This window comes from Castor canadensis, chromosome 4 (assembly GCF_047511655.1).
Source record: "Castor canadensis chromosome 4, mCasCan1.hap1v2, whole genome shotgun sequence".
NCBI lineage: Eukaryota > Metazoa > Chordata > Mammalia > Rodentia > Castoridae > Castor > Castor canadensis.
Window position 1 is genome coordinate 97,266,985 of NC_133389.1, and position 20,230 is coordinate 97,287,214.

A 20,230-nucleotide genomic window follows, 5' to 3' on the forward strand; every position below is an offset into this window, starting at 1 on the left:
TCATATCTAATTGAAATTAGAGAAAATTTCAGCAACAAATGAAGTTCCATGGCATACAAGTATAAAAAATATAGACGTTAAAATAATTTAGTTTGAAAACACTATGTTTGAAGAAAGAGATAACACAGAATTTGAAATGACACTTGCATAAAGAAAAATCTCTGCTAAGTTCCCGTAGCTCACATCTGTAATCTTACCTATTTGGGAGGCTGAGTCAAGCAAATAGTTTGAGAGACCCCCATCTCCAAAACAACCAGACCAAAATGGATTAGAGATGTGGCTTGAGTGGTAGAGTGCCTGCTTTGTAAGCACAAAGTCTTGAATTCAAACCCAAGAAAAAAAAAAACATTTTTTTTGAGATACAAAAATTTATTTTTTTTTCATTGTTTTATTATTCATATGTGCATACAAGGCTTAGGTCATTTCTCCCCCCTGCCCCCACCCCCTCCCTTACCACCCATTCCGCCCCCTCCCTCTCCCCTCCACCCCCTCAATACCCAGCAGAAACTATTTTGCCCTTATTTCTAATTTTGTTGTAGAGAGAGTATAAGCCATAATAGGAAGGAACAAGGGTTTTTGCTGGTTTAGATAAGGATAGCTATACAGGCAGTTGACTCACATTAATTTTCTGTGCCTGTGTATTACCTTCTAGGTTAATTCTTTTTGATCTAACCTTTTCTCTAGTTCCTGGTCCCCTTCTCCTATTGGCCTCAGTTGCTTTTAAGGTATCTGCTTTAGTTTCTCTGCATTAAGGGCAACAAATGCTAGCTAATTTTTTAGGTGTCTTACTATCCTCACCCCTCCCTTGTGTGCTCTTGCTTTTATCATGTGCTCAAAGTCCAATCCCATTGCTGTGTTTGCCCTTGATCTAATGTCCACATAAGAGGGAGAACATACGATTTTTGGTCTTTTGGGCCAGGCTAACCTCACTCAGAATAATGTTCTCCAATTCCATCCATTTACCAGAGAATGATAACATTTTGTTCTTCTTCAGGGCTGCACAAAATTCCAGAGAAAGATAGTTCCATACAGATGCAAGAGGCCTCCAGGACACCAAACAGGCCAGATCAAAATAGAACTACCCCATGACATATCATCATTAAAACAACAAGTTTAGAAACTAGGAAAAGAATATTGAAGGCTGTAAGAGAGAAAAAACAAATAACATACAAAGGTAAACCTATCAAAATCACAGCAGACTTCTCAACAGAAACATTAAAAGCAAGAAGAGCGTGGGGTGAGATCTTCCGGGCACTGAATGAAACTAACTTCAACCCCAGGATACTCTACCCAGCAAAACTATCATTCAAAATAGATGGAGCAATAAAAGTCTTCCATGATAAGCAGAAACTAAAACAATATGTGACCACAAAGCCACCACTACAAAAGATTCTTCAAGGGATTCTGCACATAGAAAGTGAAATGGAACTTAATCATGAAAAGACAGGCAGCACCAAACCACAGGAAAAGAGAAAGCAAGAAAGTAGAGAGTAACCTTAACTTAAGGTACACACAATCAAACCTTCAAACAACTAAGACAACTAAATGACAGGAATCACCACATACCTATCAGTACTAACGCTTAATGTTAACGGACTTAATTCCCCCATCAAAAGGCACCGCTTGATGAAATGGATTAAAAAGGAAGATCCAACAATTTGTTGCTTACAGGAGACCCATCTCACTGACAGAAATAGGCATAGGCTAAGGATGAAAGGCTGGAAGAAGATTTACCAAGCCAATGGCCCCCGAAAATAGGCAGGAGTATCAATACTTATCTCTGACAAAGTAGACTTCAAACCTACATTGATCAAATGAGATAAAGAAGGACATTCCATACTAATAAAAGGGGAAATAGACCAAAAGGAAATAATAATCATCAACCTGTATGCACCTAATGTTAACGCACCCAATTTCATCAAACATACCCTGAAAGACCTAAAAACATATATTAACACCAACACAGTGGTTGTGGGAGACTTTAACACCCCATTAAAAAACCCATTTTAAATTAAAGTCTTTTATCATAGAGAATTTTTAATCTTTGGATAGGTTTATACATCATTTCCTAAGTAGCTACTATTCTTGGTTTACAGACGTTTTATTAAAACAAACCACTTTTTGAGACATGAATTTAGTATAAAATTAACAGTACTAAAAGATGTAAATCTGCTGAAAGAAATTCTCCTCCTATTGATAATAAATGGCTTTAGATTGTGTTGTTGAACATTGAGCTTAAACAGAACATAAATTAGTCATCTTTTTCCAGATACATACTTAGCTATTTTGCTGTCTGTATCAATAAACAGTTAAAACTCTTTAGCAGGATGTTTAGCAATTACAACTGACAAGTCAGTGATAAGAGGTCAGATATTAGTGCAAAAACATTTTAATTCTGCAGAATTTATAGAACGCCTTGTAAAATAAATATGTGTGCTTCTATTCATACATATACACATATTCACTTATGCATGTGTGCATGCAAATGCATTTATTTGAATACACATAAGTACAAATATTATTTATGAATCTTCAATAAATGCACACTTCTAATTTCATGCATATATCATTTACCAATATAAACAATATCGCCCTCATTTGGTTATTCCACATTGTATGTGATTATCAAATTATTATACTGTATTCCATATATATGTACTAATATTGGATCAACTGAATTTTTTTTTAAAAGGATGATACACTTGTAAAAGACACATTCTTCCTAGGAATTAATCTTTTGTCTTTGGCAGCATTAAACTAGGCTTGGAAACAAGGTAGTGTTAAGGATCATGGCCTATTAAATAACTCAATTACTGAAATTTATCTTCTTGAGAGGAAATGTTTATACCTGAGATAGTTTGAGACTATCTGATCACCTTAACACAAATCAACAAGAGGAAATATAGCAGGAGCTTTAGTAATCAAAAGTGGTCTAGGCACATAAAGCCAAATCATCTCAGTTCTACTTCTTTGTTTATCATTCCTGGGTTTGTTGATGTTTCAAGTCACTTAAGTACACAGTGGTGGTTTCCCTCCCTGTGCTCTCAGTTTAATGTTGCTGACAGATGCACCTTCTATAACACTATTGCTAATTTCATCTCTTTTCCATATTCTTGTTTTGGGGTCCTTCCTACTGAAATTCTCCTCTTTAGCCTGATTTTAATTTAGAAAGAGATTGGCAGTATTTTTCAGTGGAATTTTTAACGTAAGACTACAGCAAGATCTATTATAAAATAAATTGAAAATGCAAACAACAATCTACTACTGATTCATTCATCTTCATCAGTTCACCAAAACCTTTATTTCTTTCTTGCCTCCCTCTTTCCTATTTTCCCTCCTTCCCTCCTTCCTTCCTTTTCCCTCTCCCTTCCTTCCTTTCTTTCTTCCGTTATTCATTGTGGTAGCTGCAACTAATCTGGTACCACTTTTGATTTCTGGCATCTGAAATCAGTGTTAGAATGGCTAGTGACACTATGAGACAAGGTAAAATTTCCTTTTTGAAACACAAAAAAGGAAGTGCTGAGTACTTGAGATCCAAGTTCACTTTTATGCGAAAAATTCCTTTTCAGATGGGGGTACCATTAGAATTAGGTGAGGAGTTAAAAGAGTTACTAGTTTTCTCATTGTGAAGCAGTACAAGTAATAAAGGCTGCTATTTACTTTTGTTTACTTTGGGAAAGCCTCTAAATTATAAGCTATTTCTTAAAATTTTTTTAGCACTTTATCATAAGACTGAAGTTTTATGGATACAAAAGTAAAACAAAAATTAGCTATACAAAAATTTTAAATATTTTAAATTTGGTATCTAAAATAAATAGATTAGAATTATTGATAAGAGATTACACATGGATGGAGGAAAACATAGCCACACATATTAGAAAAGTTAGATTCCAAGTGACAAAATAAAAGAATCAAACATAACTTTAAAAATAATGTGCATTATTTCAAGGAGTTTGATGCTGTACATGATAAAATTTGATTTATCTTTAGGTTCCTGATTAAAAACACAAGTTACAAATATCAAAAACTCAGTTACACAGACACAGGAAAACAAGAAATCAGAAAAGATTATTGTGTATGTTTGTGTGGGTGTATTTGTGCACTTTTAGGTAAACATTCCAAATGTCTCAGGATTTCATTCCCTAATAAGTTTTACTAAAATCTTCAAGTATTTAGTTCCATAAATTTAAAAGGGAACTGGAATGTTTGATGTAAAACAATTGTGTAGTTTGCACAATTATTTTTCTAGAAGTTAGAATCCTTTTCTGCATTGACCCTTAGTTTCCACATTCTTTTAAAGAATAAGAGAAGACAGGATCCCAGAGAACCTCAGTCCCTTGTACACTTAAACATATTTCTGTTTTGTATTGCAAATGTATTTTAGCAAGTGTTGTGAATAAAAAGAGTTTTCTCTTCCTTATACCCACCTGAATGTTAATGTAATGAATTACCTTAAGAATGTCAAATTTTAAAAGAGCATTTTGATGTATCTTAGAGGTTTTGGACTCTATTAACTTTTTCTAGCACTCTCTGTATTGTTGTGAAAATATCCTGGATTGAGAGGCCTTGCATTTTATAAAATGTTTCATATTGTTCATGTAATTTAGATAGTGTAATATTACTACCACTTTGAAATACTGTGTAGGAAGAGCTGAATTTTTTGAAAATACAATGTTATTTTGCAAGTTCTTATTGTAAATATTTTATAAGAACATTCCTATAAATAACTACACCCATATACAAAAATCCACTTTTCCTTCTTCAAATGGAGTCAAACTATAGAGATTAAAAAAATCAGTGTTATAGGAAATAATTAATAATAGATGTATTTTCACTAGAAAGAAATAGATTTTTCTAAAAAACAATTTCAGAAAACAATTCTGTTGATGCAAAAGCATTCCCAAGACCAGAACATAAACTCCAAAATGTTAAAATTTTCTTCTTGTTAATTTTCATAAAGGATGAAAATATTTAACCAATGGAACTTCGGATCGGTATTAGAAAGAAACAAATACATTTTTAAATCATGCCTTAGGCTTTGAGTCCAATTATTTAGATTATGTGCTTCAAAAGCAACCAAAAGATCAGTGTAAAGGGAAGTGAATTAGAACTGTTCTGCAAAGCCATGCAATATTTGAGTTAATCTTGTTTCTTTATTGTATATCTATAAGGAATGAGAAATTTCCTTAGAAACTTGACAGGGCTAGAGCATAATTAATTCTTCAGAAACTATGTTTCATCAGACTTGAGCAAAAATTAGGAAGCGGCATGGGGATGGGAAAGGATCTCCATTCCCAAGATTTTATTTGCCTATAGTCAGGCATCTTTTTCATTTTTCCGTGACCTCTACTAGGGTATCAGGTAAACATACTTTGCAGAGTTTTTGCTGGTTTGTTTATTTTCAATGTAGAATATTGTGTTAAATCACTGACTCTGGAATGACATTATTGTTTTCAATCACCTTGATCCTAATATTGTATACAGTGTGCCAGGACACAGAATTAAGGAAAACCCTTTACTGATGTAAATAGCAAGTAAAAATCCAAATACACTTCTTGTTATTTCTAAGTACACCATAGATCATAGTGGAGAGTTATTTGGTTAATGTAGAAATGTATAAAGGCCAAAATAGTACAATCTTCAACTGCTGATTTAACAAGGACTGAAATAAATATAACAACACTTTAATTTTGCTTGAATGCTTTATGGGGCTTTGTTTGATTAGGTTTTTAAATTTTATTTATTTATTTACTTTTCTTGCAACACTGGGGTTTGAACTCAGTGCTTGTGAGGTAGGTGTTCAACCACTTGAGCCAGATTCCCAGCCCAGCTCCTTTTTTTTTGGCTTTAGTTATTTTTCAGTTAGGCTCTCCCATTTCTTGCCCAGGCCATCATGCACTGTAATCCTCCTTTATACACCTGCATAGCTGGAATGGCAGGTGTCAGTGCCATCTGGCCCAGTTTCTTATTGATTGAGATGGGGTCTTGGTAACTTTTTGTCAGGCTGGTCTGGAGCTGTGATCCTCCTGATCTCTGCCTCCTGAGTAATTAAGTCTACTACATGAGGTACAGAGCATGGCCAAGGGCTTTACATGTTTATTTGAATTCCCTCTTTTTTTTTTTTAATAAATACCTACCCTCATTACTAGATCACAAAAATTTTATTAGAAATAAGTTGTATTTTCATATGATCCTTAGCACTGAAATGTTTATGATATCAAATTTTGTAATTACCTCTATCTAAAAGGAAAAATGAATCTCTTAAAACATTCAACTTTGTAATTGTTAATATCATCCTTTTAAATATACATATGTAAAAACAGTACATCACAAAACTTTTAGATAAAAATTAAATCTCTTATTTGTTATTACTACATGTGCATTCATAACCCAAACTATGAATCTGTTGGCTATTTATGTGACCTTTTCAGAGTTCAAGGCTAGACCTGACACTCAGGCGGGCCTTTGACTTCCCAGGCAGGGTCTATCTATAGGGCCAGAGTGTTTGCACATCCCTTTTAAAGGAGGGAGAAGTCCCAGCTGATTTCAGCAGCTTTCCTCTCATCTTTCAAATTCTCTTGATTTTATCTTTCTGAGACATAGTCTTTTTATAATATATTCTTCCACCTCTGATATAGAATCCAGATTATTTCATCCTATAATTGGAAAACCCTCAACCTACAAATCCTGACAACCACATAGATTTTAACTTCCACATTGTTTATTATACATTGTTTTAAAAAGCAGTAGCTGGCTTCAAAGACTTTAAACATATGGAGATTTCAAGTTCCTCCTGAAAAACTGGAAATTTGGTGCCTGGAACCTTTTCCCACATAGTGGCAATTAGCTTGTCTGAATCTGCAGAGATCAGGTAAATATCTGCTGTTTTCTACCATTTCCTTTGCTCACCATTGTCTCACTGATGCCAAAGTGAAGGATAGATTCCTATTGACATTTTGGTTTAAATATCCTTTGTGTTAAATTCTGTCTATGAGAATCAGAGTTAGAGAATTCTGGTTTAGTTTTTTTCTTTCCTTGCTTCATCTTGTAGCCTAATCCACTTGATTGATACTTTGATTCTCTTTCCTTTTCTGGCCTTTTTTTGGTCCTCATCATTTCCCCATGCTTTTTTATTTCTTGGTCCCATATGTCTTTTCCCCTACTCTAAACCAGTCTAATTGGATGTAACAGTTCAAATAAATTTTTATTATGTTTAAGGTCTTAAATAATCTCTTATATAATTAACATATAGGTAATTCTTATGTTACTAGGGTTTAGATTTAGATTTTAAAAAAGAGAAAATTGCAAAAAGTTAATAGTATAATATTATGAAAATAATATTAAGGAATATATTTCAACAAATACCATCTAATAAAATACTAACTTGCAAAATCATTCCTTCAAATATTTTGTTTAAGCAAAATTTCAGAGAAAATAAGCTTATAAAACTGTGTTTTCAATCTGCTGTGACAAAATCTTCTCATTTGTCCTTTCTCAAAATAACTCTTTGATATGAAATATATACTCGTTTAAACACTGGGCTTCAAGTCTAAATTTGTGTGCTTTGCTAATAATGTTTTTAGTAAAATATAATTATACATCTTTGCAATGAACACTGAGTGGCCAGCAACAAAATCCATGCTTTTTCAATATGGCTATCTATGGTTGAATAAAACAAGCTATAGTCTTTGTTTGAGCTTTCATTATTACTATGCAAGATTTAATATTTTTATTCATTGTTCAATGCACAGACTCACCCTGGCAATGTCTTCCTTCATCATACCCATCTGAACAATCCAACACCCCGTTGCACAGTTGGGATAAATGAACACATTTCTTGTCACCAAGGCAAGCAATGTGATTCAAGGGGCACTTGATTTCTACCTCCTCGGGACCTAAAAAAAACATAGGAAGAAAGGAATGTGTGTTAACTTCACTTTTTTAAGCACAAGAAATTAACAGCATAAGTTTACAAAGTCAAACTACTAATATGTTCTATATCATCAACCATGATTCTCAGAGACATCAGAATTGGACAGTGTGAGCCTGAGTCCAGCACTGGTGTCTCATGCCTGCAATCTTAACTACTCAGGAGACAGATATCAGGAGGCTAGATACTGAATACTTCTGGTCCCAAGCATTTTGATAAGGAATATTGAACTTATAGTAGAATTTAAATAAAGTTGTATCAATTTAAATTTTATTTTACTTTTAATCTGTTTTTTAGAATATTATGAATAGCTAGTTATGAACTTCTTGATATGCAAATTCTTTTGCTTAAAATTTTTCAGTAAGCTACCATAGTGCAATAGAATTTTCTAAACAGTATAGAATTGTCATTGAGTTTACCTCATTGAGCTGTGTAACTACTGTGTATAATCAACTCTTTTGTTTTAATGATATGCTTCAATTAGAGCATCTTTTCTTGATGTTCACCAAATCTAAACCTTTACCAAACATCCCAGTTGTGTGGTTGTTTATCTGAATCTCCAGTTGTTACTTCTCAAATTCTAGCTATACCCTTTGCAGGCACTGTCCAAGTTCAGAGTGTTATTTTTAATTTTATCTAGCTCTTCCAATTTCAAAGTACAGTATTGCCATTATAACTACAATGTAGTTATGTATTAACCTGATTTTGATAATTTCAGCAACTCTGATTCTAATTTCAAACACACTTAAGTTTTAATCACAGTTTTTGTTGATATAAAGGGATGTTGATCTACTTAATTAGGAAGTCATTAGCATTCTCATCAATAAAACGAGACTATCAACTCAGCCCATCTGGTGGGGTTGTTAAGAACGTCAAAAGGTATTGAGTGCAGTCTTGGTGAAGGAATTTGATATGCTACCCACAGTAAGTCAATGCAGTGTAGCCAAGTAGGTAACAGACTTACTGGAGAGAATTAGGATCCTAATCATAGAACCCCAATTTATGAGTGTCTTGGGCAATTGGTGTACCATCTTTATACTTCCTGGGATTATGGTGAATGTCTATTGAAAGTTTTTAGTGTACTGCCTGGCAAACACTAAATAAGTATTTGCTAATGTCATAGTTGAGAATTCTAATAAGGAGAATGGCACTTTGGTAAGTATTTAAAACTTTACTTTCTGTTGTAAGACCCCAAATTTTAAAAAATCTTTAAATTTCATGTTTTATTTTCACTATTTAATTGACACAAAACAATATTGAAGGGAAGTTCAACCTCACATATTCTAGAATATTCAAAATTCTGAGAATTGCTAAAGATAGTGTTTTGATAGAATTAGGAAACAAAGAAAAAGAAAAAAAAATCTACATAAGCACAACAAAAACAAAGAACAGTAGTTGTCAAAAGTAAAATATATTTTTGGAACTCCTTATCAAATATGAATTAAAAGTTAAGTGATTTGTTTGATACTCACATAGCATTATCCAATATATCATATCTTGGGTATGTAAAAAATATTTATGCCATGGCTTAACTATCTGAAGTGCTGCCACTAGCAGGTTTTTCTGTAATTTTTCATATACATTTATATAATTGCTGCTATGTAAGGCTATTAATTTTGTCACAAACTTGACACCACAAATGTGTAAATTTTTTTACTGAAATATGTTTCTGTAACTAATGTATAAATATATCTAACAGTATATATTTTATTCCTAAGTATATATGCACATATGTGTGTGTGCATTTATATAATTAAATTATAAATATCCACATTTGTGTCCATATTATAGAAATAAAGGTAAGTGAATTTTTTTCACTATTTCTAAAGATTTGTTGTTAAATTTGTAAGATTAACATAAACACATTTAAAAATAAAATAAAAATTTGTATGTTTATATGTCTAACAGTTCTAAAGTAATTCTTTTAAAAATGAGTTGGTTGATTCTTTTTAAAAATCATGTTTTCTTATACAAATATTAAAGTAGTGTTTAGGTCAGTAAAATTCCAAAAATAATCCACAAGAATAGCTGATAAACTTGGGGGTGGGCGGTTAAGATGTTTTAAACTAAGAAAACAGAATGCCTTAGTAGTTCTCATAAGACAGCAAGATTTTTAAAGTGATACATATGGTAGTTCAAAAGAAAGGATGATTTTTCACTTTTAAGACATCAAAAGTAACTGATAAAGATACCAGAAATGAAACGTAGAAAGGCTTAGATATTTATAAATCTTACAAAAACAAGAAAATATTTGTATCACTCAAAATAAATACATTGAGAGAACTTTGTTTGAAAGAATTAGACAAATGCTTAGTTTCTTTACAGACCAGCCAGTATAGTCTTCACCATCTTTGACTCTTGTTTTGGTTTCCATATCAACTAAGAAATGCACAGACACACCAATAGACCTTAGCTGGATTGTAAACCAGCCCTTCTAAAATTTTCATTCTGAAGCACATTAAGACAGCGATGATATTTGCAAGATACAGAGAAGTAATGGGCAGAGACCATTTGTAGAGGTTGCCCTAGACTTTAGGACTTAACCCCACAATTGAGGGAATCGATATCTCAAACCACACTTATCACTACTTTTACTTATCTACTTGTGTGACAAGGAGAGGCATAATAATAGTGGCTGCATGAGTTCCTGAGACTATTACAATGCTTCAATAAATGTTTCATCTATTAGGGCCTTTAGGCTTACAAATTTTTCAAAAGCAGAGATTATACAATGGACATAGCAATGAACATATTTAGAGGCTCCCTGATGTACCTGGCATTAGTTCCTTAGTTGCTGAATCATGAGGAGCTATGGAGACCTGAGATAGAAGGTAGAGGTGACAAGGTAGCATACAAGGAATTTCAAAATATTACAAAGATATTTTGAAATTTTACCAAGTACTATAAGTCCTAGTTGGACAATTACCTCAGCTTTCACTAATGTACATTCAGGTGACTTAAGTAATATAGCAAAATTTAATACATAATGATTCAAAACCAAAATATCATCATTAGGGGGACTTAAATTACACCAATACATGAAAATAGTATTTATATTTTAAATTATTTATAGGCTTTTTCCTATTTATTGAAATAAACGTCATTTCGTAATGGTTTGTAAACCATGTTTTACAAACAAGCATTCTAGGATAATGCTAGGATAATGTGATTCTTCTGTATTCTTTTGAATGTTGAATTATGCTTTAAATATAAGGAAAATATTTTGCTCTGCTCAGTAATAAGGGGTAAGAAAAGACATAAGCCTTATCAAATGCGTTTTATGACTTAAGATAACTGACAAAGCACATTTTTTGAAGGGATGTAGATTGTTTGTACTGTAGTGGCAAATGCAGTCCAAAGTCTGCACTTGTCACATCATCTTATCTTAGCAGGAGCAGTATCACATTTTCCCCCAAAGCTAACCTCATCACCTTACAGTGATGTCATATTCCACTTCTGGGTCTTGTCCCATCAAAAATCACTCTTCATGCCTTTCCAATGCCTCTAAGTGCTCTACCTGACATCTTACTCAATTTCTTAACTGATACAGAAGAAAAGTCATTTTGACTGATTGAGTGTTCTTTCAAATAGAATCCCTTTTTCTTTACTTTTCTTAAAAAAAGTTACCGTGTTAAACTTTTTCAAAATATAGACTGAACCTGATGAATTCCAGTTCCCCTCTCAATTGGTGCTCTATTTCCACCGTTCTGCTGAAATTTTTCTCCCACAGACAGTAAAATTTAAAAGAGGATAATGTAAAAAGAAAATTTTCACTACTACAAGGACTTAAATTCTGTCAAACATATGAGAACAGTGCTTTACGTTACTTACAGGCTTTGCTCAATTATTAAATTGTAAAACCATAGTTTTTTTCACAGTGAAGCCAGAGGGACCCAAAATCCTTCAAAACCTGTTGAATGAATCCTCAGCACTTTTTAATTCATGATAATTTCTACTCCCTTCTGATTTACTTTTTCCCATCACTAATGTATTTTCACACCAGTGTCTACTAAGACAACCTTCATTGTCTAACTGCACTGAATGCGATAATGGTTCTTAATTGCTGGCCACAACAAAACGAAACTTGTTGACCTGATTTCATTGTTTAATTGAAATTTAATTAGTATCATCTACAGCTAATTTTCAGTAGCTGTATTCTGGTGTTACATTCTAATGTAGTTTTATAGTCTAATGTTCTGTTTCATTTCCCTAAAGTATACCACATTTATTCCCACTTGTAGTTTTTTTCTTTTTCATAATACCATCATCAAGATGGCATTTTTAAAATTTTTTTATGTTTGTCCAACACAATCCTACAAGATCCAGGTTAAGCCTTGTCCTCTCCATAAAGTTTTCTTTGTGAAAAACAGTGCAACATAGTGCAAAGCATGTGATGTTTAGAGGGCAAACCCTTGAATTTGTGTTGCTGCTATCTGCCACTTGTTAGCTGCCTAAAGTTGAATACAGTACTTAACCTCACAGAGATACTTTTCATATTTGAAAAATGGAAATAATAATAGAATCCACCTCAGAAGAGAGCCATAGGAGAAATGCAATCATTCTTGCTTTTAGTTTGGATACACTGTGCAGATGGGAGTTTTTTGTGGATGTCATTCCTCTCACTTTATTCTATTAACTTGTACAGATATTGTTTATATCACATTTTCACTTTTTCATTACACATACATCTCTGTAGAGTTTCTGAATTATTTCATATATGAAGACATACCTATATTTCCTGAGACTGAGACTTTTCATTTATTTTTTCCTTCTATATAATGTTGGGTAGCATAATGTAGCAATGAAAATATATCGATCACTCATTGGTACAAATTCAAGTGAAAGTTTATTTGGTGTATGAAGCTATCACAGAAAAGAATGCTATGTCCTTGAGACTCAGTTTTGGATTTCAACTGATTTTCTTGTCTATTCATTTAGAAAATTGAGATTTGATTATAGTTTGAAGAATTATTTGAAATTCAGTATTTAGTTAAACCTAGTATTGATTTAAAAGAAACACTCCATGATATAATGTTGATATTGATAGGTTATCTTACAGTGTCTAATTCTGCAATATTTAATCCTGTAGAACTTTTCTCTTCGTTAAATTACATATCTAATGATTCTAAGAATTTGGGGCAAGTATCTTAGATTTTAACTCCTTAGAATTATTCAAAAACAAGCATGTTCATTTGTTGGGGCTTGAACTCAGGGCTTTACACTTGTCGGGGTCGAGCTCTATTGCTTGAGCCAAACTTCCTTCCCTCTAAAACAAGATTTTAAGTCATTATAGCTAGATATATGTAGATCTCTGGAGAACGGCTAACTTGACTACAGCTGCTTAATCTTTTCTATGATTTTTTTCTTTTTTTTTAAAGAATGTTTTTCATACAAATATGAGATCTAGTTTCTTGAACATATTACAGAAAGACTCTCACTTTTAGTATTTTAAAGGGGAAAGGTAATTCCTATGCAATTAAATATATGGAAATATTGCATTATCACAGCTGTGAAATCAAAATAATTACAGCAATTTAGGCCACTTATAAAAACTGTAAAGCATGTGAATGAAATTATTTACTCCATGTTGTTTAGGATAATTAGTATGTAATATAAAGATATTTAATATAGATCTGCTAGAAGTAAACATAAAATTGGGTTACATACTGTCTTACAGATGTAGCACAACTTTCCTAGAACTGTTTTGATTTTGTGAGATCTTGTTCTAATTTTCAAGCAGTTAAATTTACTTTTTTGGTTTGGGGGATGAGAGAGAGAGAGAGAGAGAGAGAGAGAGAGAGAGAGAGAGAGTGTGTGTGTGTGTGTGTGTGTGTGTGTGTGTGTGCATGCTGGGTATCACATCCACGGCCTTTTGCATTCTAGGCAAGTATTCTACCAGTGAGCTGCATCCCCAACCTCCCACAGTTTACTTTTGCATGAAAGCCGTCTCAGTTAACAAGCTATTTTAATTCAAATGGAAAAAATGAAAGACATATACAGTATTTCAAATAAAATTAAAATCCAATATTATGAGTTTAAACTTCTAAATAAAACAATATTAACCATGTCATTTTTAGAATAATCTATATGATTTTACTTTAAGATCAGGGAAATATGAACAAGAACCTCTAAGATTCATGTGTACTTAATCTAAGTCACTCACTCAAATCACAGAAGTTCTGTGTAAAACAGGTTTTAGTAATAGCTTTCATATTTACATATTTCAAGTGGATGCTGTGAAGGTTCCAGAACTCGAAGAGATGTAAATGTTCTTTGTCTAGCCTCACTACCCTAAAGCCATCTCTGACATCTGTCCTATTTTTTAGAGCCTTGGGGAGGGAAATTTTGCAGCTTTGGTAACTTGTTCCAGGATTTAAACATTATTTCTCTTTAGAAGTCTCTATGAAAAAAAGTTCCTTTCATGTAACATAAAGAGCTTTATTTATATACTTAATATGTAAAAAGCATAACTGGTCACCGAAGGAAGACTCTGCCATATTAAAACAACTCTGCAATGATCAAAGTAACAATTACGTGCATTATTATGAATATAAATAAATAGATGACTACTCAAGATTCTTTTACGATGACTTCTAGATCATATCAGGAAACATCATCATGTTAAAATATGGTCATATTTGTGTGTGTGTGTGTGTGTGTGTGTGTGTGTTTTCTACTAACTTTAGGATATATCAAATGATTTTTATCAGTTTAATTGTCTGATAATATCAGTGTCTAACAATGTTGCTTAAATAATAACATTTTCCTGCACTGACATTATAAACACTTAAAATTAACATATGAAATTGGCAAAGAAAAAGTACTACATGACCATAGCCAAAGTATTGTCATTAATTATAGCCTTAAAAAAAGGAGATTTGTAAGGCTAATGAACTGTGTTCTTTTCTGACTATCCAATACAAAAAACAGAAAGATTTTTTTAAAGGAAATGAGATAACTGTTTGATTGTCATTGTAGCATTGCCATTTATTAAACCCAGTGCTCCCAGAGAGAAGCTCAGCCTGGGTGAATAAAAACCAGTGCTTATTTAGTTGTTCTAAATACTCCTCTATTCCTCTCTGCACATTCTTCATGTGTTCGTGTTCCTGGCTGGCTGGCTCACCCCACACAGTCTTTTTTAAACCTCCAGCAATTTATCCCCCCACTCCCTCCTCCTTCCATCTAGGTTTAAAAGCACTTGTATGGTTGTTAAAATCTCTTCCAGCCCTGCTGTTTGCTAGCCAACTTGATAAACTAGGACCCATTGCTCACAGGTACTACATTTGCATTACATAGGATTCTTACAGAAATAATGGATTAACTCTGCAGATTGGAACTTCAGCACTCTGTGGAAACAGAAAATACTTTTTTGTTTGTGAGAAAGGAATTTCTTGATACTCGTATCACACTTTCTGGGTGGTCAGTTTTCTGATTTATAAAGTTGACTGCACTCTGACTTTTAAAATAAATGTACACATATTTAATTGAGGAATTAGAACACAAATTTGCCTTTCTATCTTCAGGTTTTTTTTTTTTAAATCCTACTGAATCTTCAAGAACCAAAACACATCTTCCAATCATTACTTAAAACTGTTACTGCAAGGAAAAGATTTACCCAATGTGCAGACAAAATAGCTAAAGAAGCAAAAGATGAAATGCTCCATTTGGGAGTATCCTTCATCTGAAATACAGAACAGAAGATAAGCACTTCATCTCTCAAGCCAAAGCGTTTTCTTCTTTCTCCCTGGGGTAACTTTACCTATTGTAACTGGGTGACAGCTCCTGATTGTGGTTCTGCAGTTCAGAGTGGAAAGCCTGCGCAATTAGAAGCTGAGATGACTCCCTAGTAAGAAGCATGTTACAACACTGATGCCTGGAAGGAAAAGACAAGCCAAAAATCTGATAGCCTCACACAACTCTCAGAGAAAAAGGGTTTTGCTGTTACGAAAGGACATTGAGTGGGAACAGCCTATTGGTTTGCCCACATATCAGACAACTGAGTCATTCCATCTTTGATTCCACAAACGTGTTAGACATTGCTACTGAGTCAAATACTGTGCACACACAAAAACTGCTACTGGCCACTCCTAAGGGATGCTTTTTAGAAATCTGTAATGAAAGAGGTTTTCTTTTGTTCTTTCCAGACTCTTTTACAGGCTTCAATAATAAAAGTTTATATGCAGATTCCCAATTTACCCTTAAAAATCAAAGGCAGTTAGTATCAGGTGATTAACAAGAGAAAGGGTTTTGGTGGTGTGTTGTCCAGTCAATAAAACTGAAAGAAATTCTCATGTATAAGTCATTACCAAAGTCCATAAATGGAACTATTTTGTTTTTTTAAAAAAATGCTAAGTAAGAAAACCAACATTTGAGGGCAAAATATATAAGACACCAAACTAGTTAACACAATATCAGTACTTCCCTCTTTTCAGATTAAGATGAAATGAAGAGAGCGAGTTTGAAGATTCACAACAAGCATTTTTTTTTTACCACAAATTAGCTCTTCACTAAAATTTAGAAGTCATCTCCATAAAAATTGAAAACCAAACTTCTTTTTTTTACACATCTCACTCAAGACAGTATTAAAACAATATTTAATCATCTAAGAAAGCTATGTGATTTACAGAGAAATTTGAGCTATGAGCCTTGGTCAAATGACCTGGGTTCCTGGTGGTGTATGTATATATCAGGTATAGTGATCTTTTCCGATTCCACTGGCACATTTATCAAAATAAAAGTTAATTAATAGACATTGCTTATGCCCTTTTCCCTTTGAGAAAAAAGTCAACCTGATATTTGTTTGGCCTGAATGAATAAGAGAAAAATGGAGAGGAGAAAAGAGAAAAATGAAGAGGAAAAGAGAGGAAATTTAAATAAATGCTTTGTATCACTCTATCACATATTAAAAAGGAATTCTATGCTGCCTGTGAAAACAAACAATTGTTTGAGAGACCTGATTAGCATACAAACAGTATTACAGTGACAAGGGATACATTACAGAATGTATCTTTCACTGAAAGAACCATGGTGTGAGACAGTGATTTTCATATAAACCACTTTATGCTTGAGAAAGATACACTGCTAAACAGCCCAATTTAAAAGCCATAGGATGGTACAAACATTATATAAAAGATTTCTGTCTCAGTGTTAGATTTTGCATATTCTAGACCAAAACAGAAGTGCTATTTCTAAACTGAAAAAAATGCTATTTATAAACTAAAATTTTAGTTTTTTATAACATTCAAAATGATACTAATTCTGAAAACATTTTTATGATACACTTTAAAAAAAACAAACCCTTATTGCATTCTATAAAAGCAGCATTATATTAATTGGATAATTGCTGTGTTTTGAGTACTTCCTATGTTCCAGATTCAGTGGCAAGCACATAATATCCATTATCCTATTAAATCCTCAGAACATTATGAATTAGGTATTATAATTGCTACCATATAGATGAGAAAATTGATGATTGCAAAGGTTAAATACCTTCTTCAAGGTTACAGAGGAATAATATCACTTGAATTTAGATCTCTTAGGTCTTCAAAACCTAGTTTCTTTATCACTACAATTTCAAAAAACCACAATTAAGCAGTGAAACCTAATTTTGTAGCTCTGTTTGTATTAACCCTTTCTCTTTGTGAAGTTGATGAGAGCAGAATCTTGAGGAAATGGAGTTACAAATCAAGATTGCAAAACCATGCTATGTCAATATTCAAACAATTGTCACAGTCTGGATGACATCAATATACTTAGTAATGTGAACACACTGAACAAGTGACAGCTTCTTCAAGCAACCATGAGAAGGCAACATGAGAGGAATTTTGGCTTGTTGTAGATAACCATGAAATCTTACTATGGGTTCATCACCAGTTCCAGGTGTCCAGGATTTTTCTGATCAGGGAGAGAATAGGAGATGGCAAATGGGAAGCATGACAGGTTGGCTGACAGGCAAGTAGGCTGAGTGATGCCAGGGTAACATCTTGCTCTGCCCACTTGTGTTTGAAGGAGCATGGGGTTATTTGAAAAGCCCCAAAAGACCATTGAGCAGCAGCTGTTTAGAAACAAAATATAAGTGCTTCAATACTGTAGCAACCATTTTTGTTGTGCCTTATGTAGCAGATAAATACTAATTGTGTGTAGAGGAATTCTTGTGTCTATTTTCAGCAAATCCTAACCATAAACTTAGTGCCAGCCTTCTTTGCCCTAATGACAGACTATTTATTCATTGTGATTCTAAGTTGTCTTGCAAACACATGAATATATTTTTCAATAGTGTGTATTGCTAAAGTAAAGCTTAACTCTTCTAATGATAAACTAGATACCCATAGAACAAAAATCCTTTTTCTGTCCAATTAATCAGGTATCACCATGTGCTATTTCCACTTTGGTGGATCTTTCTTTGGGATCAAACAGACTGGACACATGACAGTTGCTACCGCTCCTTGGTAAGGTCCTGTTAGGTCTGCCGTTTGGCACAGCTTCATTGCCTGGTTAGTAAGGCAGATTGAAGTCCAGAAGGAAGGATGCCAACATCACAGGTCCAATAGCATATGGTGTAATGATCTGCCTTTGTGTTTTGTAGCCACAGATTTTTAGCTCCTAACATCTGCCACCCATATATCCAATTCATGTTAGACATTACACAGGGCATGTCGGTATTTCTAAAGCAATACAAAACTCTAAGAGGAAGAGCTGATAATGCTTAGGAATCAATTGTACATCAAGAAAGACAAAGCCTTAACTAGGAGTGAGTTTCAGTGCAGTGTGCTAGCACTAAGCACTCATCTAGATTCTCTTGGGAGACCCTGCAGGAAATCGCATGTGGGTCTTAGAGTGTATCATATATTAGCTTCACTGCATTAAACAGCACCTTAGCTCCCTTGTTTTAAATAGAGCTAAATGTCTCCAATTTGTGTGAACAATTAAACAACTGCTAAATAAGTAGAATTTATTTACTTATTTATTTTTACAATATATTATAACATTTTTACTGATGACTTATTCCAACACATGTGAATTTGTGGAGTTGTTTCATTCCAAAATATTTTCTAATGGAAGAGTTATATGTATACCACATTTATATGCATTTATATAATATTGTATAAATGTTGAATGGAGACAGGATTCCATAATCATATAACATTGTATCATTTGACTTAACTTTTTTTCCAGAAAACTGTTTTAATAACTCTGTTGTTTTTCAGTGTTTCCAATATCAATGGCACACTCTGAGATGAAGCATTCTGTACAGTGTGCAATCTGCTTCCTTCATATCAAGACCCTACCACTATCTAAATTTTTTTAATACAGATGAATTCTTTGGATCATTATAAATGGCAGCTAATTAAAATTATAATTGTTTCTTAAATTTTTATATAGATGCTTTAGAAATTGAGTTTATTTCTTTTCTTTTCTTTTTTTCATTTTATTTTATCATTTTTACAATTATTTACATGTGTATACATTATTTGGGCCACCTCCCTCCCAACAGAACCTATTCTGCCCTCTTGTTCTCTGATTTTGTTGAACAAAAAATATATAAGATAAAAAGAAAAATATAGTGTTTTTGCTAGTTTGAGATGAAGACAGCTATACAGGGAGATTCTTTGTGTTGTTTCCATGCACGTGTGTATTACAATCCACATTGGTTCATCTCTGCCAGACCACTTCACTACTTCCTAGTCCCCTTTCCACAGTAGACTCAGACAGTTTAAGATTACTATATTCACTGCTTTACAGTGAGTACATCAACCACATTCAAGTTTTAGTTTTCCTTCCCTTTCCCTATCCCTCCAGTGCACAGTCTCCCCTTAGTGTGTGAACCTTCTCCAATAATATTACTACATTTGTTTTAGGTCTATAATCCACATATGAGGGAGAACATGTGATTTTTGGCCTTCTCAGCTTGATAAACTTTACTTAATAAGCAGAATTTAGTGAATTCTAAATTCTAATTCTAAAGCAAGGTTTCTTTCCTCATAGAAATCAACTGTTGTCACTAGTCATTTTTCTCCTAATTTTGTAAAGCAATTACTCCTTTCACAGCATATTGGACATGAAGGTTTATGAAGTATTAAAGGAGGACGTAGAAAATAATAAGATTCAGACTGAAACACAAACAGATTGTGGTAGGATGACTAACTGCGTCTATGATACTAACTAAATGGCATCTGAATGGCCTTAAATTAGTGAAATGGAGACATCTATCATTTGGATGCTCATAAGGAAGTCCATATACTTTTGGACATTTCCAAAGATTTATGTAATTACAATACCTTCTTGAAAATGTCCTTGGCT

General features: G+C 33.3%; 1 protein-coding gene across 6 annotated transcripts in view; it reads right to left on the minus strand.

The window, feature by feature from the left end:
- Positions 1-20,230, minus strand: part of Lrp1b (LDL receptor related protein 1B) — a 1,877,349-nt gene that overhangs the window by 1,206,613 nt on the left and 650,506 nt on the right. For all 6 annotated transcript variants that reach the window (XR_012447185.1, XM_074070662.1, XM_074070660.1 and 3 more), the window contains one exon: positions 7,758-7,895. Coding sequence is in view for 5 of the 6 variants with exons in the window: in XM_074070662.1 (XP_073926763.1) it covers positions 7,758-7,895 (138 nt within the window). In the remaining variant the exon portion in view is untranslated. The remainder of the gene's footprint in view (positions 1-7,757; positions 7,896-20,230) is intronic.